The sequence below is a fragment of the Sphaeramia orbicularis genome, chromosome 6, assembly GCF_902148855.1.
Source record: "Sphaeramia orbicularis chromosome 6, fSphaOr1.1, whole genome shotgun sequence".
Classification (NCBI taxonomy): Eukaryota; Metazoa; Chordata; class Actinopteri; order Kurtiformes; family Apogonidae; genus Sphaeramia; species Sphaeramia orbicularis.
In genome coordinates this window covers 4,878,935-4,906,786 of record NC_043962.1, presented here as the reverse complement: position 1 = coordinate 4,906,786, position 27,852 = coordinate 4,878,935, and the positions used below count along the sequence as shown (strand labels likewise).

The 27,852-nt window shown below is 37.4% G+C and overlaps 1 protein-coding gene across 1 annotated transcript; it reads right to left on the bottom strand.

The window, feature by feature from the left end:
* Window positions 1-783: 783 nt before the first annotated feature.
* Window positions 784-27,718, bottom strand: tango6 (transport and golgi organization 6 homolog (Drosophila)). The gene is given in 19 exon segments (XM_030137331.1): window positions 784-1,320; window positions 4,874-4,987; window positions 7,080-7,231; window positions 11,749-11,907; window positions 12,840-12,897; window positions 15,320-15,838; window positions 16,337-16,377; window positions 16,380-16,479; window positions 18,716-18,916; window positions 18,995-19,121; window positions 20,326-20,502; window positions 21,539-21,651; window positions 22,807-22,874; window positions 23,633-23,795; window positions 24,225-24,331; window positions 24,767-24,923; window positions 25,531-25,647; window positions 25,936-26,585; window positions 27,587-27,718. Coding segments are annotated over 19 exon segments (3,252 nt in total). The 5' UTR covers window positions 27,639-27,718; the 3' UTR covers window positions 784-1,143.
* Between the last annotated feature and the right edge of the window lie 134 nt (window positions 27,719-27,852).

The following is a 27,852-nucleotide window of genomic DNA, read 5'->3' as shown; positions in this document are numbered from 1 at the left end:
ATTCTTCTTCCTCAGTGAGATGGGAAGAAACTCGATGGTTAGCTGTGGTAGAAAATTATTATTTACAGTCAGAGCACGAAAAATGTTTTTGAAATTTAGAGGTAGAACATTTAAAATCATAGTCATGGATAAAAAAAACACAAACAAAATCAATCTTGAGAAAAATAAAGTAAAAACCATCTCTGAGGCATTTTGCAAACAAAGATAACATTTTAAACCAAACTAACTGATGCAATGATACTTATTCCAATATAAAACTATATTCTGACATTAGTCTTTATTGTTTTGCATCCCAGACCCATGTTAGAAAAGAAACACCTGAATTCAACGTGTCCACATACTTTTGTCCAAATAGCGTAGAACACATTTTGTCTCATGAAGCAACAGTCTCTTACTACTTTCATTTATTTTATCATTAAGAGATAAAATATGCCCCACACATTCTTACCATCCAAATGTGCTCTTACCCAGGTGGGATGAATGTTGAAATATGGGATAGATGTGTTCAATTAGCATATGAGACCACACCCACTAAATACCAGAAAAGGGCAGGTGTTGTGCCGTGTGCAGACGGATGACTTTGGATCAGCAATTTAACAGATGAACCAAAAAAGGGTAGGAAGAAAAAGAAGGACTTAAGATATTCTGCCTGTTACTAAATGTTTGTGTAACATTATGTGTAATGTACATGTATAAATGATAAGTTGAGGCATAATACTGTGAAAATTGCACTTATTTTTCACATGAAATTTCAGTTTTTTCAGGTTATTCACATCTTTTTTGGTTGGATAGTGTGTAGATGTTACTATTTGCAAAATGTAATGTTTTTTTTTTTTTTGAGAAAAACTTTGAGTTGTCATCATTTACAGGTTATTCTGTCATTATTTTACTGGTCTGATCCACTTTAGATCCTATTGGTCTGAATGTGGAACATGAACTAATATGAGTTTGACTCCACTGCTGTAAAACCAGATTTCAGGAGATTTATTTTAGACCTTTATTTTATGAATGGACTAATGGCGGTTCTGAGTCCAGATCTCCAGTGTGTGTCATTGTTGATGTTTGACTGTTAGGTCCATATTACTGAAGTATCATCCACATCAGACGGAGGCAGAAATAGTACCGTCCACAGACACCGACGCTCTACGGCAGGACGACGATCTTCTTCTCCAGTTTTTGCTCAGGGAAGATGAATCTCCTCATGACGTCATCAAGCTCTTCCAAGGCAAGCTGGGCGTGGAGCACGGCCACGTCATCTGAGTCAGAACGCACCACCCACTTCAAGGCCCGGTACAGCTCCAACAGAACATCACTGAGAACCTGAACACAACAGGTTAGGGACAGTCAGTTCAGAGGTGTCAAACATACGGCTCGTGGGCCAAAACCAGCCCGCCATAGGGTCTAATCCAGACCATGGGATGAGTTTATGATACGCAGAAATTACACTGAAGATATTAACAATCATTCAGACCAATATGATATAAAGTAGATCAGACCAGTCAAATAATAACAGACTAACCTATAAATGATGACAATTACATTTTTACCTCCGCCAAGGAGGTTATGTTTTTGTTGGTGTTGGTTTGTCTGTCTGTCTGTGTGCAGCATAGCTCAAAAAGTTATGGACGGATTTGGATGAACATTTCAGGAAATGCTGATATACTGGCACAAGGAACAAGTGATTAAATTTTGGTGGTGATCGGGGGGGGGGGGCAATGATCTGCCTTGACGGAGGTCTGCGCTCTCCAAGTGCTTTTCTAGTTTTCTCTTTGTTTCAGTGTAAAAAAGTAAAATTACAAGAAAATGTTTACATTTACAAACTAGAAAAGCACTCGGAGTACACAGACCTATGCCAAGGCAGATCAGTACCCCCCCGATCACCACCAAAACGTAATTATTTGTTCCTTGTGCCAGTATCAACATCTCCAGAAATTTTCATCCAAATCCGTCCATAACTTTTTGAGTTATCGTGCACACAAACAGACAGACAGACAAACAAACCAACGCCGGCAAAAACATAACCTCCTTGGCGGAGGTAACTACCCTTTCACAAAAAATGTGAATTGTTACCATTCTATTCTGTTCTATTCTATTCTATTCTATTCTGTAAATAGTCTGTCAGTGGTTTATTCCTGGCCCCCAGACTAGGACTGAGCTGAAGCCTCCTTGGTCTGGGCCCCGGGCCTCCACTGGTCAGTCCACCTGGCCTCTGGTCCCTCCCCCTGGCCCCTAGCCAGTCCACCTGGCCCCTCCCTCTAGTCCCTGATCAATCCACCTGGCCTGTGGTCCCCCCTGGGCCCTTGTCGTTCCACCTGACCCCCGATTAGTCCACCTGGCCCCTGGTCCCTCTCCTGGCCCTAGTCCCCTGCTGGACCTGGTCCCTTGCTGTGTTCCCATGTGTCTGTGTGTCATTAGTCCTGTCCAGCTGTGAATCCTCCTCTAATGACAGACTCTGTCCTAGATGCAGCAGCTGGAGTCACGGAAGCAGCTCAGCCCACATCAGACCAGATCCAGAGGCTGGAGGTTCACACGGAACCAGGTTTCAACTCCATTTCGATAGTGCTACTACAGTAGGTTTGAGGTGATGCTGTCCATCAAATGATGTCCAGTATAAACTGTGTTTTCATGAAGACTCTGAAATTACGTTCCCATCAACAGTATCCACTCTCTATAATGATCAGTTTAACCCTTTCATGCATAAATTATAAAAACTTTAATCAAGATTTTTTCCTGACTGTTTTTATTCCTCTTTAATTGAATTTTTTTTATGAACCTATTTTTCATGGAGTTACACAAATATCTACTTAGCAAACCAACAGCAGAAAATGATAAACAGTGTGAAAGCTATGAAATAAAAATTTTTTTAACGCTGCTAATCTGATGTTTTCTCACATTTTAACATATTCTAATACTAGTTGTTACTCAATTTATGGAGATAATATGCAAAAAAATAAAACAATTATCAACTGATGTCCACCCAAACCTGTTTGTGCAGATCAGGTTTATCCAGAACAGTAAAGTTACAGAAATTACAGTGTAAATACAGCCAGTGATGCATGGGTGAAATTTAGATGATTATATTGGACTGAATGTGGAAGCTGAACTAAAATAAGTTTGACACCTGTGACTCAAAGTATAATATACTGGAAAGTAAGTAAAACAGGATAAAGGACCATGTGTTCTAGTTGTAGCTCTAAATAACAGTCACTGATCCTGTCTGAATAGGAGCTGAATGTTAAACATAATATTAAGAGTGTGTGCTTCCTGTGTCTGGTGAGAAACTTGACTTTACTCTGTAATCCCAGTGATGAGAACTGGGGAAACTGGGACTAGATTAGAGGACCTGTCAGAGTCTGGAATGACAACACAGAGCTGAGCCTGAGAAGAAAGGGACAACGTGGACTCAGACCCAGGATGCATTCTTACACCATGGAGACACGTCAGGGTCCACATTAACACTTGAACCTTTGGCCTGTGTGTGTGTGTGTGTACGTGTGTGTGTGTGTGTTTTGACGCTGCAGCTGAACCGAACACACACGAGGAAGTGAAGCTGAGCGTCATAAAGGCACATGGTGAAGGAGGCGTTAATCACCGACTGTGGTATTGGGCCAGTTTCAGCTCCGTTCTCACTGATTACAGGAGGTATTGACCCCTTCAGCTCTGTGTTTCCTCCTTTAATTTCAGCCGATGCAGCTTATACTCAGGGGTCATTCTGTATTAAATCACCCAGGATTCCACCTACAACAGGGCTGTTAAACGCACTTTAGTTCAGGTTCCACCCCCCACCCCACTTTTTATTTATTTATTTATTTATTTATGGTTAAAATCCTGAAGTTAATGAACATTTGGTAGTTTTGAGCAGAACTGAAGTGGTTTAAGAGATTTATGCAGAATAATGCAGAAAAAATATTGATATATGATGATTTTATAGCAGAGGATGTAAAAAGTGTCAGTAGTATTAGATTAGATTAAAATACGTCAAAAATCTTAAAAATAGAAAAGATTACATATTCTTTGAGAGCTATTCCCTCTAAGTTCTACAGTAAATGGCAGCCCTTCTTAACTTTCTTCAAATCACTTCCATTTTTTTAATAATATATATATTTTATGTTATGTAGGTTTGCTTGCCTTTTGTATACTTTGTAAAAAAAAAAAAAAGCTGTTATCTGTTTGTCACATTTTTGTTTTCTGAAATGTTAATTTTCTGTCTTTGATGTGCCATATTTTTCAGTAAAAATATATTTTTTAAAAAATATATCGAAAAAGAAACATTCATGACATAAGCTGTAACACAAACATAATCATCAGAAAATCAACAAAGAAAAACATCCTGAGGGTCACAAAGGGTTAATTTGTTTATACAAGGTCAAAAATCTGGTGTTTGTACTTTGTCAGTTACATAAAGGTTGAAGTGCATCAACAAATGACAGAATTTAGTTTTTAATTCAATTTTGGAAAATGTCAAATTGTTGATTCATAAAATGCACATATTAATGATGACATTTAGCTGCGAATGTTACAAGTCCAGAGCGACAGGAATTCACCTGCATATTAAACATTCTCTCTAACCAGGTTTCAGGAGATTTGTTTTCAGAAGTTTATTTTATTAACAGACTGATGGTGTTCGAGTTCAAATCTGTAGTTTACATGTCATCTCTAATGTTTGTCATTTTATTTGTACAGTTGTTTATTTATTTCGAATTTAAAACCAAAAACAGCAAAGAAAAAACAAGAAAGAGAAAAAAAAAACATATTCGAAAACCTAGCCAAGTCATTCAGATGTTTAAACACAAAGAACTAATCAGATAATACAATCTGTGTGTGTGTGGTTGTTAAAGTGTTTTGAGTTTTGTGTGTTTTTTTGTGTGTGTACCTGTGTGGTTTTGTCGCTGAGGCCTCGCAGCAGCAGCGTGATGACGTGGACGGCCGCCCTCCTCACCTCCACCTCCTTCTCTGTCTTTATCAGAGCCGTCAGACATGAACTCAGCTGCAGAAAACACATGGATTCAGATTTTTATCACAGTCAATAACACAATGAAATGTCATGGACAAGAAGAACCAGTCAACTCACAATATTAGAAAAACAATAAATATGAAATAGGAGAAAAAGTATTAAAATATAAAAACATCATTTATTGTTAGTGCGATTTTAAAGACCTTCAAGACATCCATCCATGACCCCCCCACCCCCTGCCCTCCAACCCATGAACCCCTCCACTCATGACTGTACAGCCTAAACTGATGTGTTGTGTTTGACATGACACATTTGTCAAAGACTCTCCACGTCAGCTCCAGGCCTGCACTGCTGAGGTCAGAACCACAAGCGACTGAATCAATGGACGCATCGGTCGGATCTGAACCAGAGCGCGCGCATGCACGCACACACACACACACACACACAGAGTCAGGGTGAAAGAGGAAATGTGGGCATGTTCATGAATAAGCAGCCCTGTTCCTCACGCTGACACTGCTGCTTATTCATGCTCACAGGGTTGAGTTAACACACACACACACACACACACACACACACAGATGGCAGCATCTTTATTTCATCCTTTGACCACTGCAGCACTCTGAAACCTGCTCATGTAAATGTGGGTTAAACTTCTGTCAGCACTCTGAAGATCAGAGAGTTATGGCAGCCCACACACACACACACACACACACACACACACACACACACACACACACACAGGCACATACATACACAGGGGCATGGCTGGTGTACGACCCCATCAATATTAACCCTTAGATGCACAAGTGTCCTCCATAAATGGGTCAAAATAACCCATATTAAAATCAATGTGCTTTTATGCCATATTTGTCATTTTAAAAATAATCATTTGTATTATATTTGTAATAGTCATTTTTTAATAGCTTTTTATTGATTTCATTTATATTTTTTATAGTTATATGTCGTTTTAATTACAGTTGTTATTATTATTTTATATTGTTTTGTCTTCATGGATGCACCATTATCACTTTGTAGATGTTGTCCCACAGAAGATGCATATAAAATTTAAAATGAATCTAACCTGTAGTTTCGTTGGAGAAGCTCGGTCGGTGAGATTAAAACTACTAATGCAATAAAATCAGCGTTATTGATCATCGTTGACATGTCCAAGACTCTGATATAAAACACTGTCATATCCCTCCACTGTGTATGATATGGGAAATATCTCATGTGTGTGGCTTTGTGGTTTGTGTGGCTGCAACGACGAGTCGACAAATAGTCAATGGCAAAATTAGCCCACGACTAATTTAATAATCAATGGGTTGTTAGTGACATAATCATGTGTATATTACAGCTATGTAATGTTACGCATTGTGTTTGCTATGCACAAAATACACTTGTGATTAAGGAAAAATGATTATTTTATTGCAGCTGTTGAGTATTTAGTTGTTTGTTTATGAAACTTTGTCAGGCACTGGAATTGTTCGGCACAAAATACACTTTTGTTGAAGGGAAAAAAGTATTTATATTGCTGCTGCAATATTTGTTGAACATTGAATTGAATAGTTGTTTAGCAAGCTTTGTTATACATTCTAACTGTTGTGCACCACATGTTCTTATTAAAGGAAAAATGTATTTTATTGCGGTAATAAATATAAATAAGAGCCACTGTTCTTTTTTTTCAGTTCATAATCTGAGTCGTTAACTATTGAAATAGTCATTAGTTGCAGCCCTATTGATATATTAGTAAAACAAGTGGCGTCACGTATTCAAATTAATATTTAAAGGGTTAAAATCTTGAGAATTATTGAACATTTGGTATTTTTGATCAGAGATGAAGTGGTTGAAGAGATTTATGCCAAAAATCATAATTTAATGTAAGCGATAAAATAACTAACTGCATTAATTAATTTCTTCATGTACGTTCTGTTGCTTTGTTACTGATGATTTTGTTAGTGATATTTTTTTTTTATAAATCCCAATGCATATCACCTTCCCTTATGTATCACAATATATCAGAATATATCACGTCCCACCCTCTGTATCATGATATGTGTCTGTTGTCAGATTCTTGTCCTCAGTGTAATTGTGTGAAACAGTAAAAGGACACAAAGGCCCCTCTGACCTCCTGAACCAGGGGACCCAGTGCGTAGTCCAGTCTCTGACAGAGTTCACCCAGGTTGGACAGACTGCTGGTCCTCACGCTCTGGTCCGGGTCCCTGGTCCCACGCAGGAAGACGCCCACCAGGGGACGGCCCAGGTGGGGCGCCAGCTCCCCTGAAGGAACAAGAAAGGGTCAATATGTTTACAAAACACTGTCAGCACACACTGTCCATTCTGTCGCAAATATAACATGAATCATTTTAATACAAATAGGAAAAAAATACATTAACCCCAAACCATGGAATTGAATTTAATCATTAGGAAACGCAGTTGAATCTCTGAAATACACTGAAAGATACTAAGAATGTTTACATGACCATAAAAAACAAATAAATGGGAGTAATCAGATAACTGTAATAATCAGATCTGATGCGTTTACATGCACTTAAGAAATGCAATAATCGGAAAACTTTGATTCTTAAGAAAACTAAGTGCAATTTTAACAATATTCTGCCTGTTATTAAATGTTTTGTTATTTGGAGATGCACTGTGATCTGTAAGTTGTGTTAATAATAAGCTAAGACATGATACTATTCATACTGCAGTTATTTTTCTTCATGAATTTCAGGTTGTTCATGGTTGTTCAAGTTATTCCCATTTTCATGATGTAATTGTACTTTTTTCACAGTAAAAGAAAGAGAAAAATTTGGAGTTACTATTTATAAGTTATTATTATGTCTATTATTTCACTGGTGTGACCCATTTAACATCACATTGGGCTGAATGTAGAAGCTGAACTAAAATGAGTCTGAAACACCCCTGGTATAGAGTGTGACAACAGTTAACAGACAGAAGGAGGGTTGATGTATCCATCTGCCTTTGGCCTCAGACTCAGACAGATATCAGTGTTTACCAGAGGACGCCCCGTCCAGCTTCAGAGCAGCTCAATTCACTTTCAACGAGCTGTGTTTGTGGTCACACTTACATAGGCACAAATACAAAGAACAAGACCAGCTCTGGACGACAGGAAGGCCTGCCAAAACAGCACAGACGGACGCCAAATGCACACACAACCAGACCAACAGATGACTGCGGGGTAGTCGTACAATGTGTGTGTGTTACATCAGTGCGACTGGGGAACACACTCTTACACAGCAGCCTCAGACTCACACCAGTTCAGTTATTCTCTCCATGTCTCAATCGAGCATCATGGCTCTAATACAACAAGGTCTGCATCTATGTGAGCATGAGTCAGCAAGAATATCAGTGTGCGTCACAAAAAACACACCTGAGAGAACAGATGCAACACAAAATCTGCTGAGCTCCTATTTCTGAATATTTAACCGTATAAGGACTAGCATTATAACAGGCTGTCAAAATTTCTTTATGTTGTTTTCGTAAAAAAAACTGTCAGAAAATGTCTTTTTTTTGCCAATGCTTTTGCACCTTTTATCAGGAAGAACCTAATATCTGGCCATAAATTATCATAACAATATGTAAAAATGCTGAAAACAGTGTGTTATAGTAAAAAAAACAAAAAACAAAACAGACTTGAATTTCTAATCATATTTGTTACAAAAAACAACTATAAATGTGCATAATGAAACTTTATGAGATTATAGAAATAAACTTTCAAGTATTTTCCATGTGCTCAAACATGTTAGTTTGTCTAGATCATTCAGTGTCCATGTTCCAGCTTGTTATTTTTTGTTATTTTTAGCCTGTGTCAGTTCACTTTCTGTTCAGCTGTAGACAGAACCCATCATTTCACTGACAAAAACATCAACAATCGGCTTCTTTTGCAGACATAATATTTATAGCTAAAATACAACTATCGAACTATACAAACTGGAAAAATACAGATAAAAATAGCAAAAACAGGTGGGAAAAAAACTCGCTAAAACACTACTAAAAGTAATGAAAATCTTCCATCTCTCTCTCACCGACTGCACTCTGCTGCTCTATGCTCCGCCCACTTCCACCCTTCCCCCTCAGCCAATGCAGACCTCTCCTTAATGTGTTCTATATCAACAGAAAGAACCCAATCTCAGCTAAAAGATGACGTTTGAATTTTGTCAACCGCACCAGAGACACAATCATCCTAAAAGGTTAAAGATCTTGGTCTGATTTGACATTTTGGTGAATCCGTGTATGTTTGCACATCCTGAGAGCTCAGCAAGTGTTCCAGCGTAAGTGCAATAATACGCCAGCAACCAAAATCTGAGCCAAACATTCATTTATTCAACATTTACTCAACCAGGCGGGTCAATTAAGAAAACCTTCTTATTTACAAATGACAGCCTGGCAAAAGGCACATCTTGGCCACTCGGAGCATTCAGGACAAACACAGGGGCTCTCTGGATGAAACTGAAGGTCTATCCAATCTCACAGTCAGGATATAAACCCCCTGATTGTGTCGGGAAAAGTGGTACGATGGCAATCTGGCAGATAAAACTAGAGAGGAGGGAGGGGAAAAAACATAACAAGAGAGGGTTCTGATGCACAGGGTGAACTCTGAGGAGAATTCTGCATCGAAAACAAGTGTGTGCTGGGGTTTTGTGGAGACACTGAGCCCGTTTACATGACCATAAAACTCTGATAACTGGGAGTAATCATATAATTGTAATAATCAGATCTGATGTATTTGCATGCACTTAAGAAATGTGATTTCTTTCAGAGTATGTATGTACATAGTGATGGTAGAATTAAACTTCCTGTTTCTGCTCACGTTTGACTACGTAACATCTGTTTTCTACAATTTTAATTGTGTTTGCACATGTGCAGATGTAAAAGAATGCAATAAATGAGATTAACAGGTTGACATTCCATTCACATTAAAACCTCATGACCACCTTACAAAAGATGTAAGGATACAAGGGTAAAGATGTATTGATATATATTGTCTAGTACATAATGTAGAAATTGCTGTTGTAATTTTGTGTCTTAATATGTATATTTGTTGCGTGTGTGTGTGTGCATATATATATATATATACATATATATATATATATATATATATATGTATATATATATATATACACATATATATATATATATGTATATATATATATATATATATATATATATATATATATATATATACATACATATATATATATATATATATATATATATATATATACTGTACATGTTTATGAATTCAGAGCTTTATATGTTTTTTTTGTTGTATTGATAATTTCTTTCCTGCTACTTTTTATTATACTTTAATAGAACTGTACAACAATAATTTCCCCCTGGAATTAATAAAGTATTCTGACTGATTAATTAACTGACTGATTGATGCATGAAGGAAGACAGTGGAGTACTGAGGAGAAATCCAGGTGTGTTAATCTGATTTCTCATAATCAGATTACTGCTTTTATCTGATAAACCACATCAGATTATACTGTTTATATGATCCCTTGAATAATCTGATAACTCCAGAAATCAATTGGAGTATTACTGTGCATGTAAATGGACTGTGAATATGATGCAATTCCACTCCAATGTTACAATATGTTGTAAAATATATATATAGTCTGTATTCTCCTTCTTCTTATTATTATCATATTTATATTGCTTGTGTAGGTTCTCATTTGCCCAGGTCATCGTTCTTCTTGGTAGTTCTTCTCAGTTCAACTGGGATAGTTCAGCTCTTTTGAAAACATTTAGTCTCTCGTCCAAGAGATTTCAGTTCTGAGGGAGCTGCTAAACTAGCTCAGTTGAACTGAGAAGAACTACCAAGAAAAAAATATTTTATATTGTTTTTTGCACTATCTTTACGCATGTACACTTTTTCTTGCATTTTATTTTGTTGCTGCCTTGACCGTTGAACTTTCCCATTGTGGGATCAATATAGTCGAATCTAATCTGATCTGATCTAAATGAATTATGAAAACTGCAATAATATGCAATAAGGTTAGGTGACTGAGGATGCAGGGGTGTGTGAGTTGTGTACATTATTCTTTTTATCTTGCTTGAACTTTTACTTATTCTGGTATTTTATTTTCACTTCATTTATTTTGCTATTCATTCTTCGATGTGTTCTGTTTTTACCATGGGCTTTGAATTTCATTGTATTTTTATATACAATGAAATATATCTATCAGCAGTGGGCTGCAGCTGAAGGTGCCGAGGGACACTTTCTTCATTAAAGCTATATGACATTGATTATTGGGTTACAACTGGAGGAGAGTTTCAGTGTATTTTATTTGGGCAACTTAGCAGCTGGACTGAGCAAACAGGACAGATAGCTGCTGTGAATATTACTGTCTGCTGGAGACAAGGACATAAGCCACAAATGGCTGAAAAAAGAACCACCGACATTTTCAGAATGAACAGAAATAGAAGATTATATATATGAATATGATACATGAAGCCTATGTTATTGAGAGTAGAATATTTTCCTTGAGACATTCTTATGAAAAATAAGAAACATGAACAATACAGCCTATTCCATTCTGATTCTGACACAAACAGGTTGCCTGAACAGGAATAAATTTCAATATTTTTCAAGAGTATTAGAGAGCAAAACTCTGATTAACTGAATTAATTTAATTCACTCCCCAGTCTTAGACTTCACTATGCTGTATCCTCCCATATGGCCCAGTTTAGTCTCTTCAGTGTCATTGATCTTCCTAACAGCCTGGAGGAGGTTTTGGTATCAAACACAAACATGAAGCTGTGCTCACCCATCGCTCTGCTCGCCCTCATCAGGACCTCTCCCACTTTAAGCCGGGTCTCCAGAGAGCGCTCCTGGTCTGACGTGGAGAGGGAGGGGCCATGTTGGAAGTCTTTGAGCAGTCGGTCCAGGATCCTCTCGGGGTAGGAATCAGCCAGAGCAGCCAAACCTGAAAACAGTTAAGTTCAAGTCAGAAGGTCTCATATACTGATTCAGTTAAATCCCACTCAGCTTCTCCCAATTCTGAACACTTCCTTTAGGTTACTTGGTTTAATTAGTGGTCATAGGCACGTCACAGGTCTTCAATATTAGTATTAATCTGACAGAAAATATGATCTTGCAGACTAAACCTAAAGTTGTAATTTATGAGGATAATTCTACTGAAAATGTTCTTTTGGAAAAAAATTATTACATGCCAACAAAAAGAGTGCAGTAGACTAAATGTGAACATATACTGTTACCTATAAAAGTTGGAATACTTTTGTTATCAGACACATTTCTTCATTTATTTCTATTTGTACACATCAGTATTATTAACATCAACTTTAACCAGGTGCAAAACAGAGTCACTGTTACACTTTATCATCAAGAATAAATCCCATTTACTCAATCATTTCATGAGAAGAGGTAAAAAATATTTTATTCCAACTTTATAGGCAAGAGTGTATTATTTGGGCACAATAACTGAATCGAATAATATATTTAAACTACAATCAAAAACCAAATGGAATAAATGAAACTCAAAACTACAATAACTCTAGGGTGGAATTGTGAAAAACTAAGTGTGAATACTTTTAACCAAAGTGAATCAAGGGTACAACCCTTCCAACTTTGTCTCAGTGGATTAAAAATCTAAGTCTGCAGAACGAAGAATGTTGTGCTGCAATGGAAATTGTATGATATATTTGCAAATGATGGCACCGACAGGCAGCATTTAGTTTGAGAATGAAATTGTCCCCAGGACTGAACCCTCTGGGATCCTGTAGAGTAAATCTACAGAAGATGTAGGCAACACAACCACTGACACTGCGAAAATGTACTAGTTTGATAGAAGAACCCATTTAAAAACAGACCAAAAAAGAAGTGAAACCATTATAATACCTTGAATAGCTGAAAGGTAGATGAACGAGTCTTCATGCTCCAGGTTTTCTAAAAAGAGCTGCAGGAGACATGGAAGTATCACAATGATTAATCACCAGATATCCTGCTGAATCGACATATTCAATAAGCCTCTGTTGTAGCTTACTGGTGGAGCTTAAAAAAAAGAAAGAAAAAACATCAGACATACCAGAAGAGTGGGCCTCCAAAGGATTGATACTAGCACAATACTGAATACATTACAAACAATAAGACTGGCTATCAAAGGGAATAATCCAGACTTTAGCCCCAGGTAGTCGATGGAATCCTTGAAGATATAGGAGTTGTGTGTCTGGAGGGGAGATTTTCTAAAACCGTCTTTGAGAAAAGTGACATTTGGATAAAGTTAGAAAGATGATGGACGTACATATTTTGAAATTACAAGGTTGAACCAGGGGCAACGTGGGAGAACTCACCACAAAAAAAGGGGATATAAAAGAGTTTCTGCTGTGATGCAGAAGGTGTTTCTGCTGTGATGCAGAGGGTCGAGTTATCTAAGGTCAACACGGTAGGGGGCTTCTTTCATTACAGAGAATAAGAAATGAGTTGTTATCCTTTCTTACTTGTACCACCTTAACAAGTCCCCAGAGAGCAGCATGGTACCCTCCGATGCCCATGGGACACAGCTTTAGCCCCCTCATTTATTATACATGCCCCAGGAGACATAGATAATACCACTACACTCTGATACATACAGAATATACAACAATGGCACAATGTAACTGTGCAGTGACACCTATGAGGTAGGACTGGACACTGTCTTGTCTTGTCTTGTCCCAAGCCTGGGCAAATAAACAATAATGATATTATCAAATGATACGTATCGCAATGTAATTTATATTACAGTAAATATTATTATGATAGGCATTTTTTGTTTGTCTGTGTTTTATTTTTTTACATTGTCAGCTAGAAACCCAAAACGCCTCAATGTTTTGTTGTTTTGCTTTATGTCATTTTCGTCTCATTATGTGCTTTATGAAAAATGTAAAACTTAAAAATCTATTTTCAGAACAATACACCAATTTTAGTTTACATTTAGGAATTTGTTTATAGTATGTTCTTAGCTTTATTGCTCTATGTTACTTAAAGCACTTTTGTACTGGATATCTATTAGTACATTTAGGTACATAGCTATAGTTATATATTTGCCCTTACTTTAGATTAGAATAGAATAGAATAGAATAGAATAGAATAGAATAGAATAGAATAGAATAGAATAGAATTACTATTACTGTAACAAATACAAACACATTAAACATGCCATCCAATCTGTGCATCATATATAAAACCTACTACTCAACTCAACTTCATATTTTGATATATAGCCATCAAATTTGTGACTTCAAATTTTTAAATTTTATGTTCTTATCCTGGTTTTTATCCCAGATTGTTTCTATTTTATCTTTACTGGTTTTTATGGTGTTTTATTGCATATTTTTTTTATTTATTGGATCTTATTTTTTTTTTTTTTTTTTTTACTTATCCATGCTGCTATACAGATGAATGGTGGAACACTGAGCACTTTTTGTCCTGTCTTTTTGTCCTGTCTGTAAGCGTGATCAAGTACCTGTCTTGCATGTTTAATGTAAGTGTTGTTGTAATGCCAAGGCAATCACCTAGACTGCAAAACAAATCTGACCTTGACCTTGAAAAATAATGGCCAATTGATCAGTCATAACATTCTGAAACATTCTGACCACTGACAGGTGAATGTTGTGCTACCATGGCAATTGTACGTTACATTTGCAAATGCTAGCACTGAGAGGCAGCGTTAAGTTTGAGAATAAAATTTGCCCCAGGACTGAACCCTGTGGGACACCATAGAGTAAATATACAGAAGATAAAAGCAAGACAACCATGGACACTGAGGAAATCTATAAGTTTGATATAAAAAATAATTTAAATCTGCTCCAGTAAGCCCCACTGTCTTTCAGTGAGTATAGTGTGATCTGCTGGGTTGAAAGCTGCACTGTACCATTACAATGGCAGCTTTCAGTGGGGGGAATATATTAAGCTGCAAGTGAACATATAGTCCTCAAAGTTGATGCGGAAACAGCAAAATGGACAACGTAAGGAAATGAGTGTTTTTGACAATGGCAATGTTGTGATGGTGATGATTGCGTGAGAGCATCTCCACAACAGCAGGTCTTGTTGGATGTTCTCCATCTGCAATGGGTAGTACCTCCCATAAGTGGTCTAACAAAAGATCTACTGCTAACACCATGTGTAAGGTATCACATTTCACTCTCACAGGTCTTGTGGAGTCCAGATCATGCATCAGAGGTGTTTCTGATGGGAAAGGGGGACCTCTACTCTATTAGTCTGATGGTAAAATTGTGTCATGATATTATAATATTTTAGTATATTTTGTGAGGGATATCAACCATTTGACCGCTTTCACTGTTTGCAGAATCACAACAATCCCATAAAAGTAAGAAACTCACCATGAGGACCTTCTCCTGTGCCTGGACAGCCTCTGGGTTTCCATTTTGCACCATCTGAGTCAGGCCTCTAAGAGCAAATGCTTTTGTTGGAACATCCGGGTCACATGCCTCTAGTAGCCAATCAGAGAAGGGCTTGGTAGCAGGGCAAGAGGCAGCAGTACCTGAACTCCTCACTCCACCTTTTCCTCCAGGTGCAGCAGATGCTGGCTTCGAGTTAGTATTACTGGGTGTGTTTACATCAGAAGAAGACTGAGGTGGATCACAGACCTCAGTCTGAATCTTTTGTTTTTTCTTACAATGTACACTGGTGGTGTTTTCTGCTGGTTCAGACTTTTGGGAGTGTGGAGCAGCAGCAGCGGCGGCAGCAGTGAGGTCATCAGGCATGTAGGCACCATGCGTGGCAATTACCACTCTGAGGTTTGAAGCCAGTTCCTGAATGAACACCTCAGGGTGCTCCTCAGATAAAGTCTGTAACGGTGAGAGCAGCCTTGACATACAACGATAGTCGTCTGAACTGAGCTGGAAAAAACAAGGACAGAAAAGGTTTCAGATTATAATCTAGTACAGGAACCATCACACAATTAGAACTATAAACATTATAAGTGAAACTGGCATCATATAACATTAGTGGTCAATTAATCAGTGGTAGTGGGATGGTACTAGGTTCAGAAACCAGCAGATAATACTATGCTTTTATCCGTTATTCAATTTCTGACAACATGAATATGAAGTATATGGACAAAAGTATGTGGACACATTGAATTCAGGTGTTTCTTTTCTAACAGAGGTCTGGGATACAAAACAACAATGACAAATGTCATAATATAGTTTTATATTGGGATAAATTGATGTTCATATCTCAAATCATGATGAACAGGACATCTTCATGTACAAAAGTAAAATGGAATTTTTCAGTAGGCTGTAGGTGCATAAATAACAATAAAGTGCCTAAGTGCATGTAGTGGACATGTCCAGTGAATAGTCAGTAGAAAAGTGTTTAAAGGCAGCATGTATTACCTGAGGTCCAGACAGAATGGTGGCCACCAGACCCATTCCATGCTCAGCGTCTGACTCTCTATTGGGTTCTCATCATCAGGACCATGGGCCTTATTCAGGCTCACACAGGCTCTCTGTAGCAATGTCACAATGAAGCCGACCACCTGGAGAAGCAAACATATGCACAGTATACTCACAAAAATGGGACCAATGTCCCTGTATTTCACTGACATGTTCTATAAAGAACCAATAACAGTTGAATGTGTGAGGTTGTCAGGTTCTGTCTTTATGTTCCAGTCCTGTGGTCTGGATGCAGGAGATCAATCTCCCAATAGAAGTGGGCAGTACTTTCACTGGAGGAGAACTCAACTAATTCAAAAAAAGTCCATACATGACTTCTATCAGTGATCAGTAGGAACTATATTGATATCTCTAACAATTTACATGTTGTAAACCATCAAAATATGGACCTTTATAAGGAAAGGACCATTTTTAATACTTTGTAAATTTGTCCAAAATTATAAAATCTAAATGTGTCAAAACTGTTCACAAACTTTGTAGATATTGTCCCAAGGAAGATACATATAAAATGTATAATGAATCCAATCAGTAGTGTCAGAGAAGATTGGTGAAATGTAGACATTGACAGACCTTGAGTTTGCCCCTTCAAGGTCAAAGGTCATGGACTTAAATGAAAGTCCATATATGACAATTATCAGTGATCAATAGGAACTATATTGATATCTGTAACCATTTCTAAGTTATAAACTATCAAAATATACCATTATAAGTTGTATTTGTAATATTTCAAAAATTCGACAAAAATTCAAAAATCTAAATTTCTCAAAACTGTGCATAAACATCGTAGACATTGTCCCAAGGAAGATACATCTAAAATTTGTCACCTGTCATTATTTTCGGTTGCTAAATCTGGTACTGCGCTTTTTCCCCCAAGCATTACAAGAGACGTCACAAACACTTATTGAGTCCTTATAAAGTCATCCTGCTAAAAATAAGAGCTCATTCAGTCAAATACCTCAGGTTTATCAGGCCTTTCCTTATCTACAGGCCAGTGTTTGGCTCGATAACCAACTTCAGTATCTCTGTATAGATTACCCCTCCTCATCAAACCCACCAGAGACAGAGCAAACAGTCTATTTTTATGTGGCAGTATGACTCAACGTGGCCTGATTCCATTACAAAACCTCCCATGGGATGGAAGCCTGATTTTAAAACATGTTGGTTAAGCTGAAGAGAAGCACAGCAGGATGGGTGGACACCTGAGAGGAGGTGAGATATAACGCCTACAGTGAACAGAAGCCTCTCAGACACAGACTCATCTGAAAACAGAAGCAAAGTGTCCTGTATATGTGACTGACTGGAATCCTTAAAACCAGCACAAAACGGAAATTTAGGACAAAGATAGAGCCATAACCAGGCCACACACACTGCTGATGTTCTGCTGTGCTTCTCCACATGCAAACAAAGCCATCTGAAAGGTTCTCTGTTACCTGTCTTTAAACTAAAATAAATCAAAACATACACTAAAATGCTCCAAAAATACACTAAAATAAACAAAATATAAGCTAAATACAAAACTAAGGTAGGTGCAGGTTTGATGAAACCAAATTTATGACTTTTTAAGACATTTTTCTCAGCGTCTTTGGACAAATTTCAGTCTTTCCATTCATATAAATACCAGTCCAACAGGCCTCATAGTTATTATATACCAATATGCACAAGAAATACACAAAAGAATACACTAATATGCTCCAAAAATACACTAAAATCAACCAAAAATATATTTAAATAGACCAAAAATACACTAAAATGCTCCATAAATACACTAAAACAGACCTAAAAATCCACTGAAATACACAAAAACATGCTACAATGCAATAAATACACAAAATATATGCTAAATACACAACCAGGGTATGTGCAGCTTTGATGAAACCAAATTTATGACTTTTAAAACTTTTTTCTCAACATCTTTGGTCAAATTTCAGACTTTCAATTCATATAAATAACAGTCCAACAGGCCTCATAGTTACTATATACCAACATGCACAAGAAATACACAAAGGAATACACCAATATGCTCCAAAAATTCACTAAAATGCCTCCACCTATGAATGACTGTTGAAGACTCCACTCATTCCCATCTCTGTTATGATAAAATGACCAACACTAATTATACATTGGACTAATTCTGTACAAAGATTTACAAAGAAAATATAGAAAACATAATTTATTGTGCTTGTGGGATTTTGAAGACCTTTGAGGGTCAGATTAAAGGATTAATTTTAAGGATAATTAAGGCCTTAATTAAGGACACATTCAGACTTTTTAAGGGTATACATACACCCTGTGTACATGTTTTTGGTACAGTGAACTCACCTGTGCTGTTTTCCTCAGCAGTATCGTGTGCGGCAGAGACTCAACCATCATCGCCAGCGCCTGAAGCAGAGCCAATCGACGGCCTCGCCTCTCAGCGTCGCCCGTCAGCTGCTGCTCCACCTCCAGCAATGTCATGGATGACACATCCAGCTCACCTTCATCCTTGTCCTCCTCATCCGCCGCCGCCCAGCCGGTCAGCTCCTGCACAGGAAACCAAACAGTGAAGTCTGGACAATACAGGGCTCTGACTGAAAACACTGATCTGAGCCGTTTGTCCACCTGTAAAAGGTCCAGGAATAAGTGTCCAGGCAGGTCGCTGTCTCTGAGCTCAGCCAGCAGATGCATCACACACTCCAGCCTCCACTGCTCCCCTGACAGCTTCTCATACAGAGCATCATCCTCATCACTGACACATGGAAACACAAGTTATCTTTGACCACGAGCACCATTTAACCCAGGGCTGTTAAACTCATTTTAGTTCAGGTTCCACCTTCAGATGAATGTGGACCAGACCAGTCAAATAATAACCTATAAACAATAATCCAAAATGTTCTGTTTTAGTGTGAAACTTAAATTATATTATTAAAATGTGAACAACCATGTACACCCTGAAATATCTTTAAAAAATAAAACTAAATAAGTGCAATTTCAACAACATCATGTCTCATCTTATTATTAACACAGTGGATCTACAAAGGCACCAAACAATTAGTAATTTTTCTTTGTTTTAGTGCAAAAAATAACATTAAATTATGAAAATATTTACATTTACAATGATCCAAACAAAAAAGATATGAATAACCTGAAAAAAAAAGAAATTTCTTCAGAAACATAAGTGATATTTTAACAATACTATGTCTCAGCTTATTAACACAGATTACAGGTCACAGTGAATCTATAAATGCAGAAAACAGGCTTATTATTGTTAAAGTGCGCTTATTTTTCTTAAGAAATTTCAGGTTTCCCATATTTGTTATTATGGCTATGGTTATTCACATTTTATTGTGACAGGGTAATTTGTCAATGTACACATTTTCATACCATAATTTTTCTTTTTCATCTTAAACCAAGGAGAAAATTTGCAGTTGTCATTATTTATCAGTTATTATGTTATTTATTTTACTTGAAATCACATTGAGTTGTATGTAGCCCCTGAACATCCTTAACTGTTAATATCATCAGTATAATTTTTGCACTTTCATCCTGCAGGCCAGATTGGACCATTTGGGAGGCCAGTTTTGGCCCATGGGCCTTATGTTTGACACAGCTGATTTACCCAATAAACACTCACTGGTTCTTTTGTGGCAGTTCCCAAATAATTTTTCTCTATATTTGACCTTTCTTAAGTGATTTATCTCCATTTATTATAATTTTCATCTGTATTTTGCATTTTTTCAATATAAATCATGTATTCCCTATATTTAATTCACTGATCATGTAGATGTCTGACTCACTTCAGATTAAATTGGGCTGTATGTGGCCTCTGAGTGAAAATGAGTTTGACATCCTTGTTCATAAATTCATCCTCCAGGCCGGACTGGACCCTTTGGCGGGCTGGTTTTGGCCCACGGGCTGTATGTTTGACACCCCTGCTGTAAAGTGTGAGTCACCTGCAGTTCTGTCTGGAGCTCAGTCGAACGCCTCCATCACTGCCGGGCCTGAAGTGGAAGTCAGCTGGGACGTCGTTCTTCTGGACCTGAAGGCCTGAGAGCTGCTTCAGTACCGACAGAGCTGGACCTGTGTCTGAGTGGCTCAGGTACCACAGTAAAACCTCCTGACAGGGGGCGCTGCAGAGCACAGAACACAGCTCCCGTTCAGTATGGTCCGTTTTAACTCATACTAGCAAACAGAAAGTATAATCCAGTGTGTAATAACAGCATACCATTAGATACCTATATGGACAAAAGTATGTGGACACATTGAATTCAGGTGTTTCTTTTCTAACAGGGGTCTGGGATACAAAACAATAATGACAAATGTCAGAATATAGTTTTATATTGGGATAAATATCATTGCATTGGTTCGTTTTGTTTAAATTGTTATCTTTACTTCCAAAATGCCTCATTATTTAATTTCTCTCAACATTAATTTTGTGGTGTTTTTTTTCCTTTTTTTTTTATCCATGACTATGATTTTAAATGTTCTGCCTCCAAATTTCAAAATATTTTTCCTGCTCTGACTGTAAATAATAATTTTCTACCACAACTAACCATCTACTTTCTTTACATCTCACTGAGGAAGAAAAATATCCCAAGGAAATAAATACTATTAACTATATTATTAAGTAACTATTAATATTATAAACTATACGGACAAAGTATTGCAACACATCATGGCTACAGCTGCAAGATGTCCTGTTCATGGTGATTTGACATATAAACATCCCAATATAAAACTATATTGTACTACATTTGTAATTATTGTTTTGTATCCCAGACCCCTGTTAGAAAAGAAGCACCTGAATTCAACGTGTCCACATACTTTTGTCCATATAGTGTAAGTCAGTAAATATGAAGTTAGCTTAACCTTATGTTAGCCAATACTGCTTGTGACCATTTTTTTAAAAATAAAACTATAATGCCATGATTGTTGTTTGAGTCTTGATTTTCAGACACAGTAATGAAAACAACACTTCCCATAATTCCCTGTTATATTCTGATGGATAGACTCCTAGTGGCAGAAATGATAAACTATGTATTAAAGTCTGGTCAAACTATCTCAAGTGGAGCTAAAATGTGGCACATTAGCTGTGACTTTTTCTGGATGAAATGTAGGATTTATTATTATTATTATACATAAAAACACATAAAGAGAAAAACGTACCGTAGGTGTGAGACAGACTGCTTGGTAAAACAGAAGAGTGTGAAGACGACAGGTAGAACATCTTCCAAAGCTCTGAGGAGAGAAGTTGATGGACTGTTCCCGACCACCCAGACCTGACGACAACATCACACAAAACAAATGACAAACACTGTGTGGGAGGAGGCACCACAGTCACAAGAAGAATACAGTCTAACTCTATGGTGTCACACTCATGTTAGTTCAGGTTCCACATTCAGGCCAATATGATCTAAAGTGGGTCAGACCAGGAAAATAATAACAGAAGAACCTATAAATAATGACAACTACAAACTTTTCTCTATGTTTTAGAGTGAAAAAAGTAAAATTACATGATGAAAATGTTCACATCAACAAAGAATCTGAAATTTCCTAAGAAAAATAAGTGCAATTTTAACAATATTATGTCTCATTTTATCATTTACACATGGGCATTATAACTTTGAAATCTGAAAAACATGAACATAATTAACAGGGAAAAAAATAACAAAAAAACCCCAAATATGAACAAAATAGAGAATAACAAGAACAAAATGTGTACAACAATGAACAAAAATTTGGGAGACATGAAGAACATGAATAGAAATAAACAAAAAAATAACAAAAAGTAAACAAACATGATTGAATTAAGCCAAAAACAAGAACAAAACATGCACAGAAATGAACAAATACTTGAGAAACATTAGCAGAATGATATTAGAATTACTCCTCTTAAGACATTTGAGTTTGTTCATAATTGTTCAGGTTATTCATATTTTTTATGAAAGGATAGTTTGTAAATAGAAACATTGTCATGTAACTTCTCTTTTTTACACTAAAACAAAGAGAAACTTGTAGAGAAAACTTGTAATTATCATTATTTATAGGTTATTCTGTTATTATTTTACTGGTCTGATCCACTTTAGATCATGTTGGTCTACATGTGGAACCTGAATGAAAATGATTTTGACACCCTGGATTGTTAATATCTTCAATGTAATTTTTGCATTTCACAAATTCCTCCCACAGGCCAGTTATGTTTGACACCCCTGCTCTGAGGTGATATGAGAGCAGCAGCTGTCACAGGAACAAAATATGAGTTGAAATGGAGTCAACATACAGCTCCCAACACAAGCTGCCAGTTGAGTTTACATGTCTGCGCAGGTTTTAATGTAAAATCCACCAAGGCTACACAGTAAGTATATATAATATATATGTGTGTGTGTTTGTAAAAAATATAGAGAGAGTCATCGGAGGCCTTTGCGTGTCCTCACCTTGTACACATCCTCCACACAGCGGGTCAGTTCCCACTCCTCCACTGCATCTTGGGAAGGAGCCACATCTGGAAAACACACATTGGTCAGAGGTCAAAATGTTTCTGTCTTTGCGTCTGAGTCTCAGTTCTGGTGTGTCATGTTCACAAAAATGTACCATTTTAACCCAATGCCGGTATTATTTCATCATCAGTTTATCATTTACACATGTTCATTGTAACTTACAGATCACAGTGGATCTACAAATACACAAAACATTTAATAACAGACAGAATATTGTTACAATTACACTTAACTTGTTTTAAGACTTTGAAATTTGTTCATATTTGTTCAGATTATTCAAATTTTTTAAGGATAGTTTGCAAATGTAAACCTTTTCGTGTAATCTTACTTTTTTTTTTTTTTTTTTTTTTTTTTTTTACAGTAAACCAAACAGAACTATGTTTCTATATGTTATTATGATAGTATTTTACTGGTTTGATCCACTTGAGACTGAGTTGGACTGAATGTGGAACCAGAACTAAAATGATTATGAATATCTTCAGTGTAATTTTTGCATTTCATTTGGTGGGCTGGTTTGGCCCAGGGGCCACATGTTGAACACCAATGATCTAATGTTATGTCCAAAAAAGATGGAAAAAAATGTGATGTTGCAAAAGTTCATCGAAACACTGCCACAGCTAATGCGTCCTGTACTCAAAGACATACTGGAGATGTTGCCCAGACTGTGGAGATACGAGTTTTCATTTAACATTGTGTATAAATCCAGACAAAATGAAACCCATCAGTTTTCCCTGAAGCTGCTGATAAGAGCTGCGTTACCGACCGGAGGCAGCGCTGCAGCGCTGGAGCGGTGCAAGCAGAGGACTGAGCAGGTACTGCTGAGCAAAACTGAGCTTTTCCTGCACCATCGAGAGCACCGCCCTGGTGGCCACACGTTGAAACTGCAGGGCGGTCAGTTTGTCTTTGAAATGCAAGAGGTCAAGGATCTGCACAAACACACAACGGGTTAATACTAACAAACAGCAAATCATTTGTTCATTCATTTAAACCTTTGGTCAAGCCTTGAAAATGATTGAGATTTATGTTATTCACAATGACGTCAAGATATAGAGACATTTAGAGATAAAACATGCAAAGATTGTTCCAATAACACTATTTGTGAAAAAAAATAAGTGCAAAAATATTAAGAAAAATAATAAAATTAATAAAATAATATGAAAAAAGGACTATATTGTTGTGTCGTTAAAATTATGTGATTATAACGAGGAATTAAACAGTCAATTAATAAAAAAGAAATTCTATAAACAAAAATACACCTCAGACATCTCATCTTATATTCACTATAGTGCAATTATTCAAAGGAAAAACACACTATTTGTCTGTCATCTGAGTGTGTCTGTGTGTGTCGAACTGACCTGAGGACACACTTGTCTGTAGTAGCTGTCCTCTGAGGTAGACTGTTGAGGACAGGCCACCAGGATTCTGGCCACACTGTCACATTTCCTCCAGTCTGAGTCGCCCCCTGCAGGACAAACACAGAACTTCAGACGAGTTTGGACTCAGCAAGCAGACATATCAAACTTATATTCGTTCAGGTTCCACATTCAGCCCAATATGATCTTAAGTGGACAGGACCAGTAAAATAATCACATAATAGCCTATAAATAGTGAAATTTACAAAAGTTTGTGTTTGTTTTAGTGCAAAAAAAAACATTATTGTTTTTTTGCACTAAAACATTATGAAAATACAAAAACAAACTATCCTTTCACAAAAAAGATGTGAATAACCTGAAAAAACTGACATTTCTTAAGAAACATAGATGCTCCACTGTAAAAAAAAAAAAAAAAAAAAAAAAAGGCAGAACAGAACTTAGAAAATGAGGTGAAAACCATGGAAAACACTGTGACATTTGTACCCATATATATACAGAAGTTTCCCACTGTTGTGTTTTCTGACCTGCTCCTCCTTCCAGGATTGCTCGGACAACAGCATGGACGCCCTGAGGCTGCATGAGGCGCTCAGACAGAAGCTGACCACACAGACGCCTCAGCCAGGCCGGAGCTGATCCCAGACCTGCCCTACTGGAGCCCCCAGAGCCTCCTGCTGGACCAGACTGGAACAAGACAGAAAATACAACAATTCACAAACACTATATGGACCAAAGTATGTGGACGCGTTGAATTCAGATGATTCTTTTCTAACAGAGGTCTGGGATACACCACAATAATGACCAATGTCATAATATAGTTTTATATTGGGATAAATATCATTGCATTAGTTAGTTTGGTTTAAATTGTTATCTTTGCTTCCAAAATGCCTCAGAGATGGTTTTGATTTCATTTCTCTCAACATTGATTTTGATTGTTTGTTTTTTATCCATGACTAGGATTTTAAATGTTCTCCCTCTAAATTCCTCAAATATTTTTCATGCTCTGACTATAAAAAATAATTTTCTACCACAACTACCCATCTACTTTCTTCACATATCCCATTAAACTTTAAGAAAATATTGACATTTCTATGTCAAATCCTCATGAACAGGACATCTTACAGCTGTAGACATGATGTGTCCCAATATTTGTCCATATAGTTTATAAACATCAATATTTCCTTAAAGTTTAATGGGAGATTTTTGGTCCCAGCACTTTTGTCTATATAGTGTAGCTGTAAACCAGAGCCGTCCTCATTAAACCTGGTCTTTCAGAATCCTGCACACAGACCTGCTTGGGTCCACCTTGGAGGATCAGCAGCTCCTTGATAACTATTGGCTGATAGACTTTTCCCAGAATGCTCCTGAGGGCCTCCCTGCATGTTCGACGCTCCTCCACATTCAGCTCCTACATGAAAAAACTTTATTATTCAAAGATATTTTTATATGATCAGTCACCATCCACTCAAACTTGTGTGAATTCTGTTTCTGAAATGGGCTCAGTTTGACCCAATAGAGAATGAAGATGGTTTTGTTCGATGGTGGATATTCGGGTCTTTATGGGTTAAACTTGTATTAGAGTTCAGTATGATTTCATATTCACCATGAAAATTATGGACATTGATTGATATGGACATGTTTTTCTTGAAAATATATTTTTGGACACATCATCCACCTGTATGGTCAGTTTTGTTACCATTTCCTCGGTGCCTCCTCTGTCTGCTCTTTGTGGCTGAAATCCAAGCTGACTCAGAGCTGCCATCACATCCCCCAGATGCCGAGTGAACACTAGCGTGGCCAGTGACGACAACTCTGCCATCTGCAATAGGACGTTTGTGGTGGTCAGAAGACGCCGTCCGGCTCCCTGCAGTCTGCCACCGTGGACCACCTTTTCTACCATGGCCCCAAAGGCTGACCTTCGACCCAGTGGCACCCCGACCCCCAGAGCCAGGTAGGGACACAGCCCCAGGGAGACCACAAACTGTAGGGCACCTCCAAGCGTTTTCTGCTGAGAAACACTAAGGACATCAGGAGGTAGAGGCGGAGCTGCCTCAGGTGTACGAGCTTTGGTGGGTGGAGCAGGGCTTTGGTTGAACAGCTCCAGCTCAGAAGAAATGTGTCGTGTTAAGGTGAGCAACAGGAGGAGACATTCCTGAACAAACGCCCATGTTGGGTCCTCTGTGTTATTGGAGAACCAGTGTGCCTCGGACATCGCCTCATCTCGGAGCCTCCTCACTTCCTCAAAGCTCTTCTCACTGTGGAGCTGCTGCAGGAGAAGGGCTCTGTTGGCCTGCAGTGCTGCCAGGAGCGCCTCCTGCTGGGACGACTGGGCATCACGGACAGACTCTGTGGAGATTCAGATTGTGGACAGTGATGTTTTAATGACAGTACTGTGCTAAATACTTCTACCTTACTATTTCCATTTTCTACAGCTTTAGACTTCTACTCCACTGAATCACTGAGGCAAATATTGTACTTTCCTCTATGGGTGAGATGTCAAAGTCTCCTCCTAAAACATCTACAAAGGTGCAGGTGCCTAATCAATCAATCAAACAATCAATTAATTACTGAAAATCTGTAATTTTTAGCATTTATGTTGCAAAGTTAGAAAGTAATGCTTAAAGTCAAACCAGGGCCATTGAGTAACAGACTTTTAATAATAAATAATAATGGACTGGATTTCTATAGGGCTTCACAAGGTACCCAAAGGGCTTTACATCACTGATCCATTATTAATTTGCCCTCACATTCACACTCTGATGTTATTTACTTTGCAAATTTTCTGATGCGCCAACTTTTTTTGTAGTGGATTATTGTGTAATTAATATTTCATTAAGGATTTACACTTCTTCTTCTTATACTACTCATTATTGTTGTATGTTTTGTTTTAGTCTTTGGGGTTTGTGTCATAGACTGTATATGATGTCTGCAAAACACATCATGTTTTATATCTCTACTTGTAGTGTATTTACTTGTCTTTTTACCATTATAGAGTAACTGAATTTAATGTTCTACCTTCAGAGTTCTTTGGAAGTGTTTGTCATGTACTGACTATAATTAAAGAGTTTGACAACACAGATAACTGGTTTCTTCAACTTTCCATGAGAACTACAATACTTTAAACCGTAAAAAATTTTTTTATAGTGACCATGATCGATATTCAGTGATACAAAAGATTAGTCACATAATGTTTTACTCATAGTGGCTAATCCATGTATAAATATAGAGTAAACATATAACTACATAACTACAAACCACATACATAACTGAATGATACACAGACACAGCGAATTTACATTAACCATTTAAAGTGCCTTCGTTTTCTTTTTTTCACATTATCCTCTTACCTCCGAGAGGTTTCGTGAGGATATTTATCGCTGAAAATATGGCTGTAGTCATCTCTCCATGACACAGAAACCTGCCTTTAGACTCATGAACAGATAGAGGTCCAGTCCAACTCGCGTCTGATAGTCACCAACATTAGCCGTGCTGCTAAAAACATCCTAAAATGGCGCTGAAATTATACGTCATCAAGCATCGTGCCATGATTGGCTGACGCTGCACTGACGGCACGCATACGCCGGAGTTGTCGGGACATGAGAAGTTAAAATAT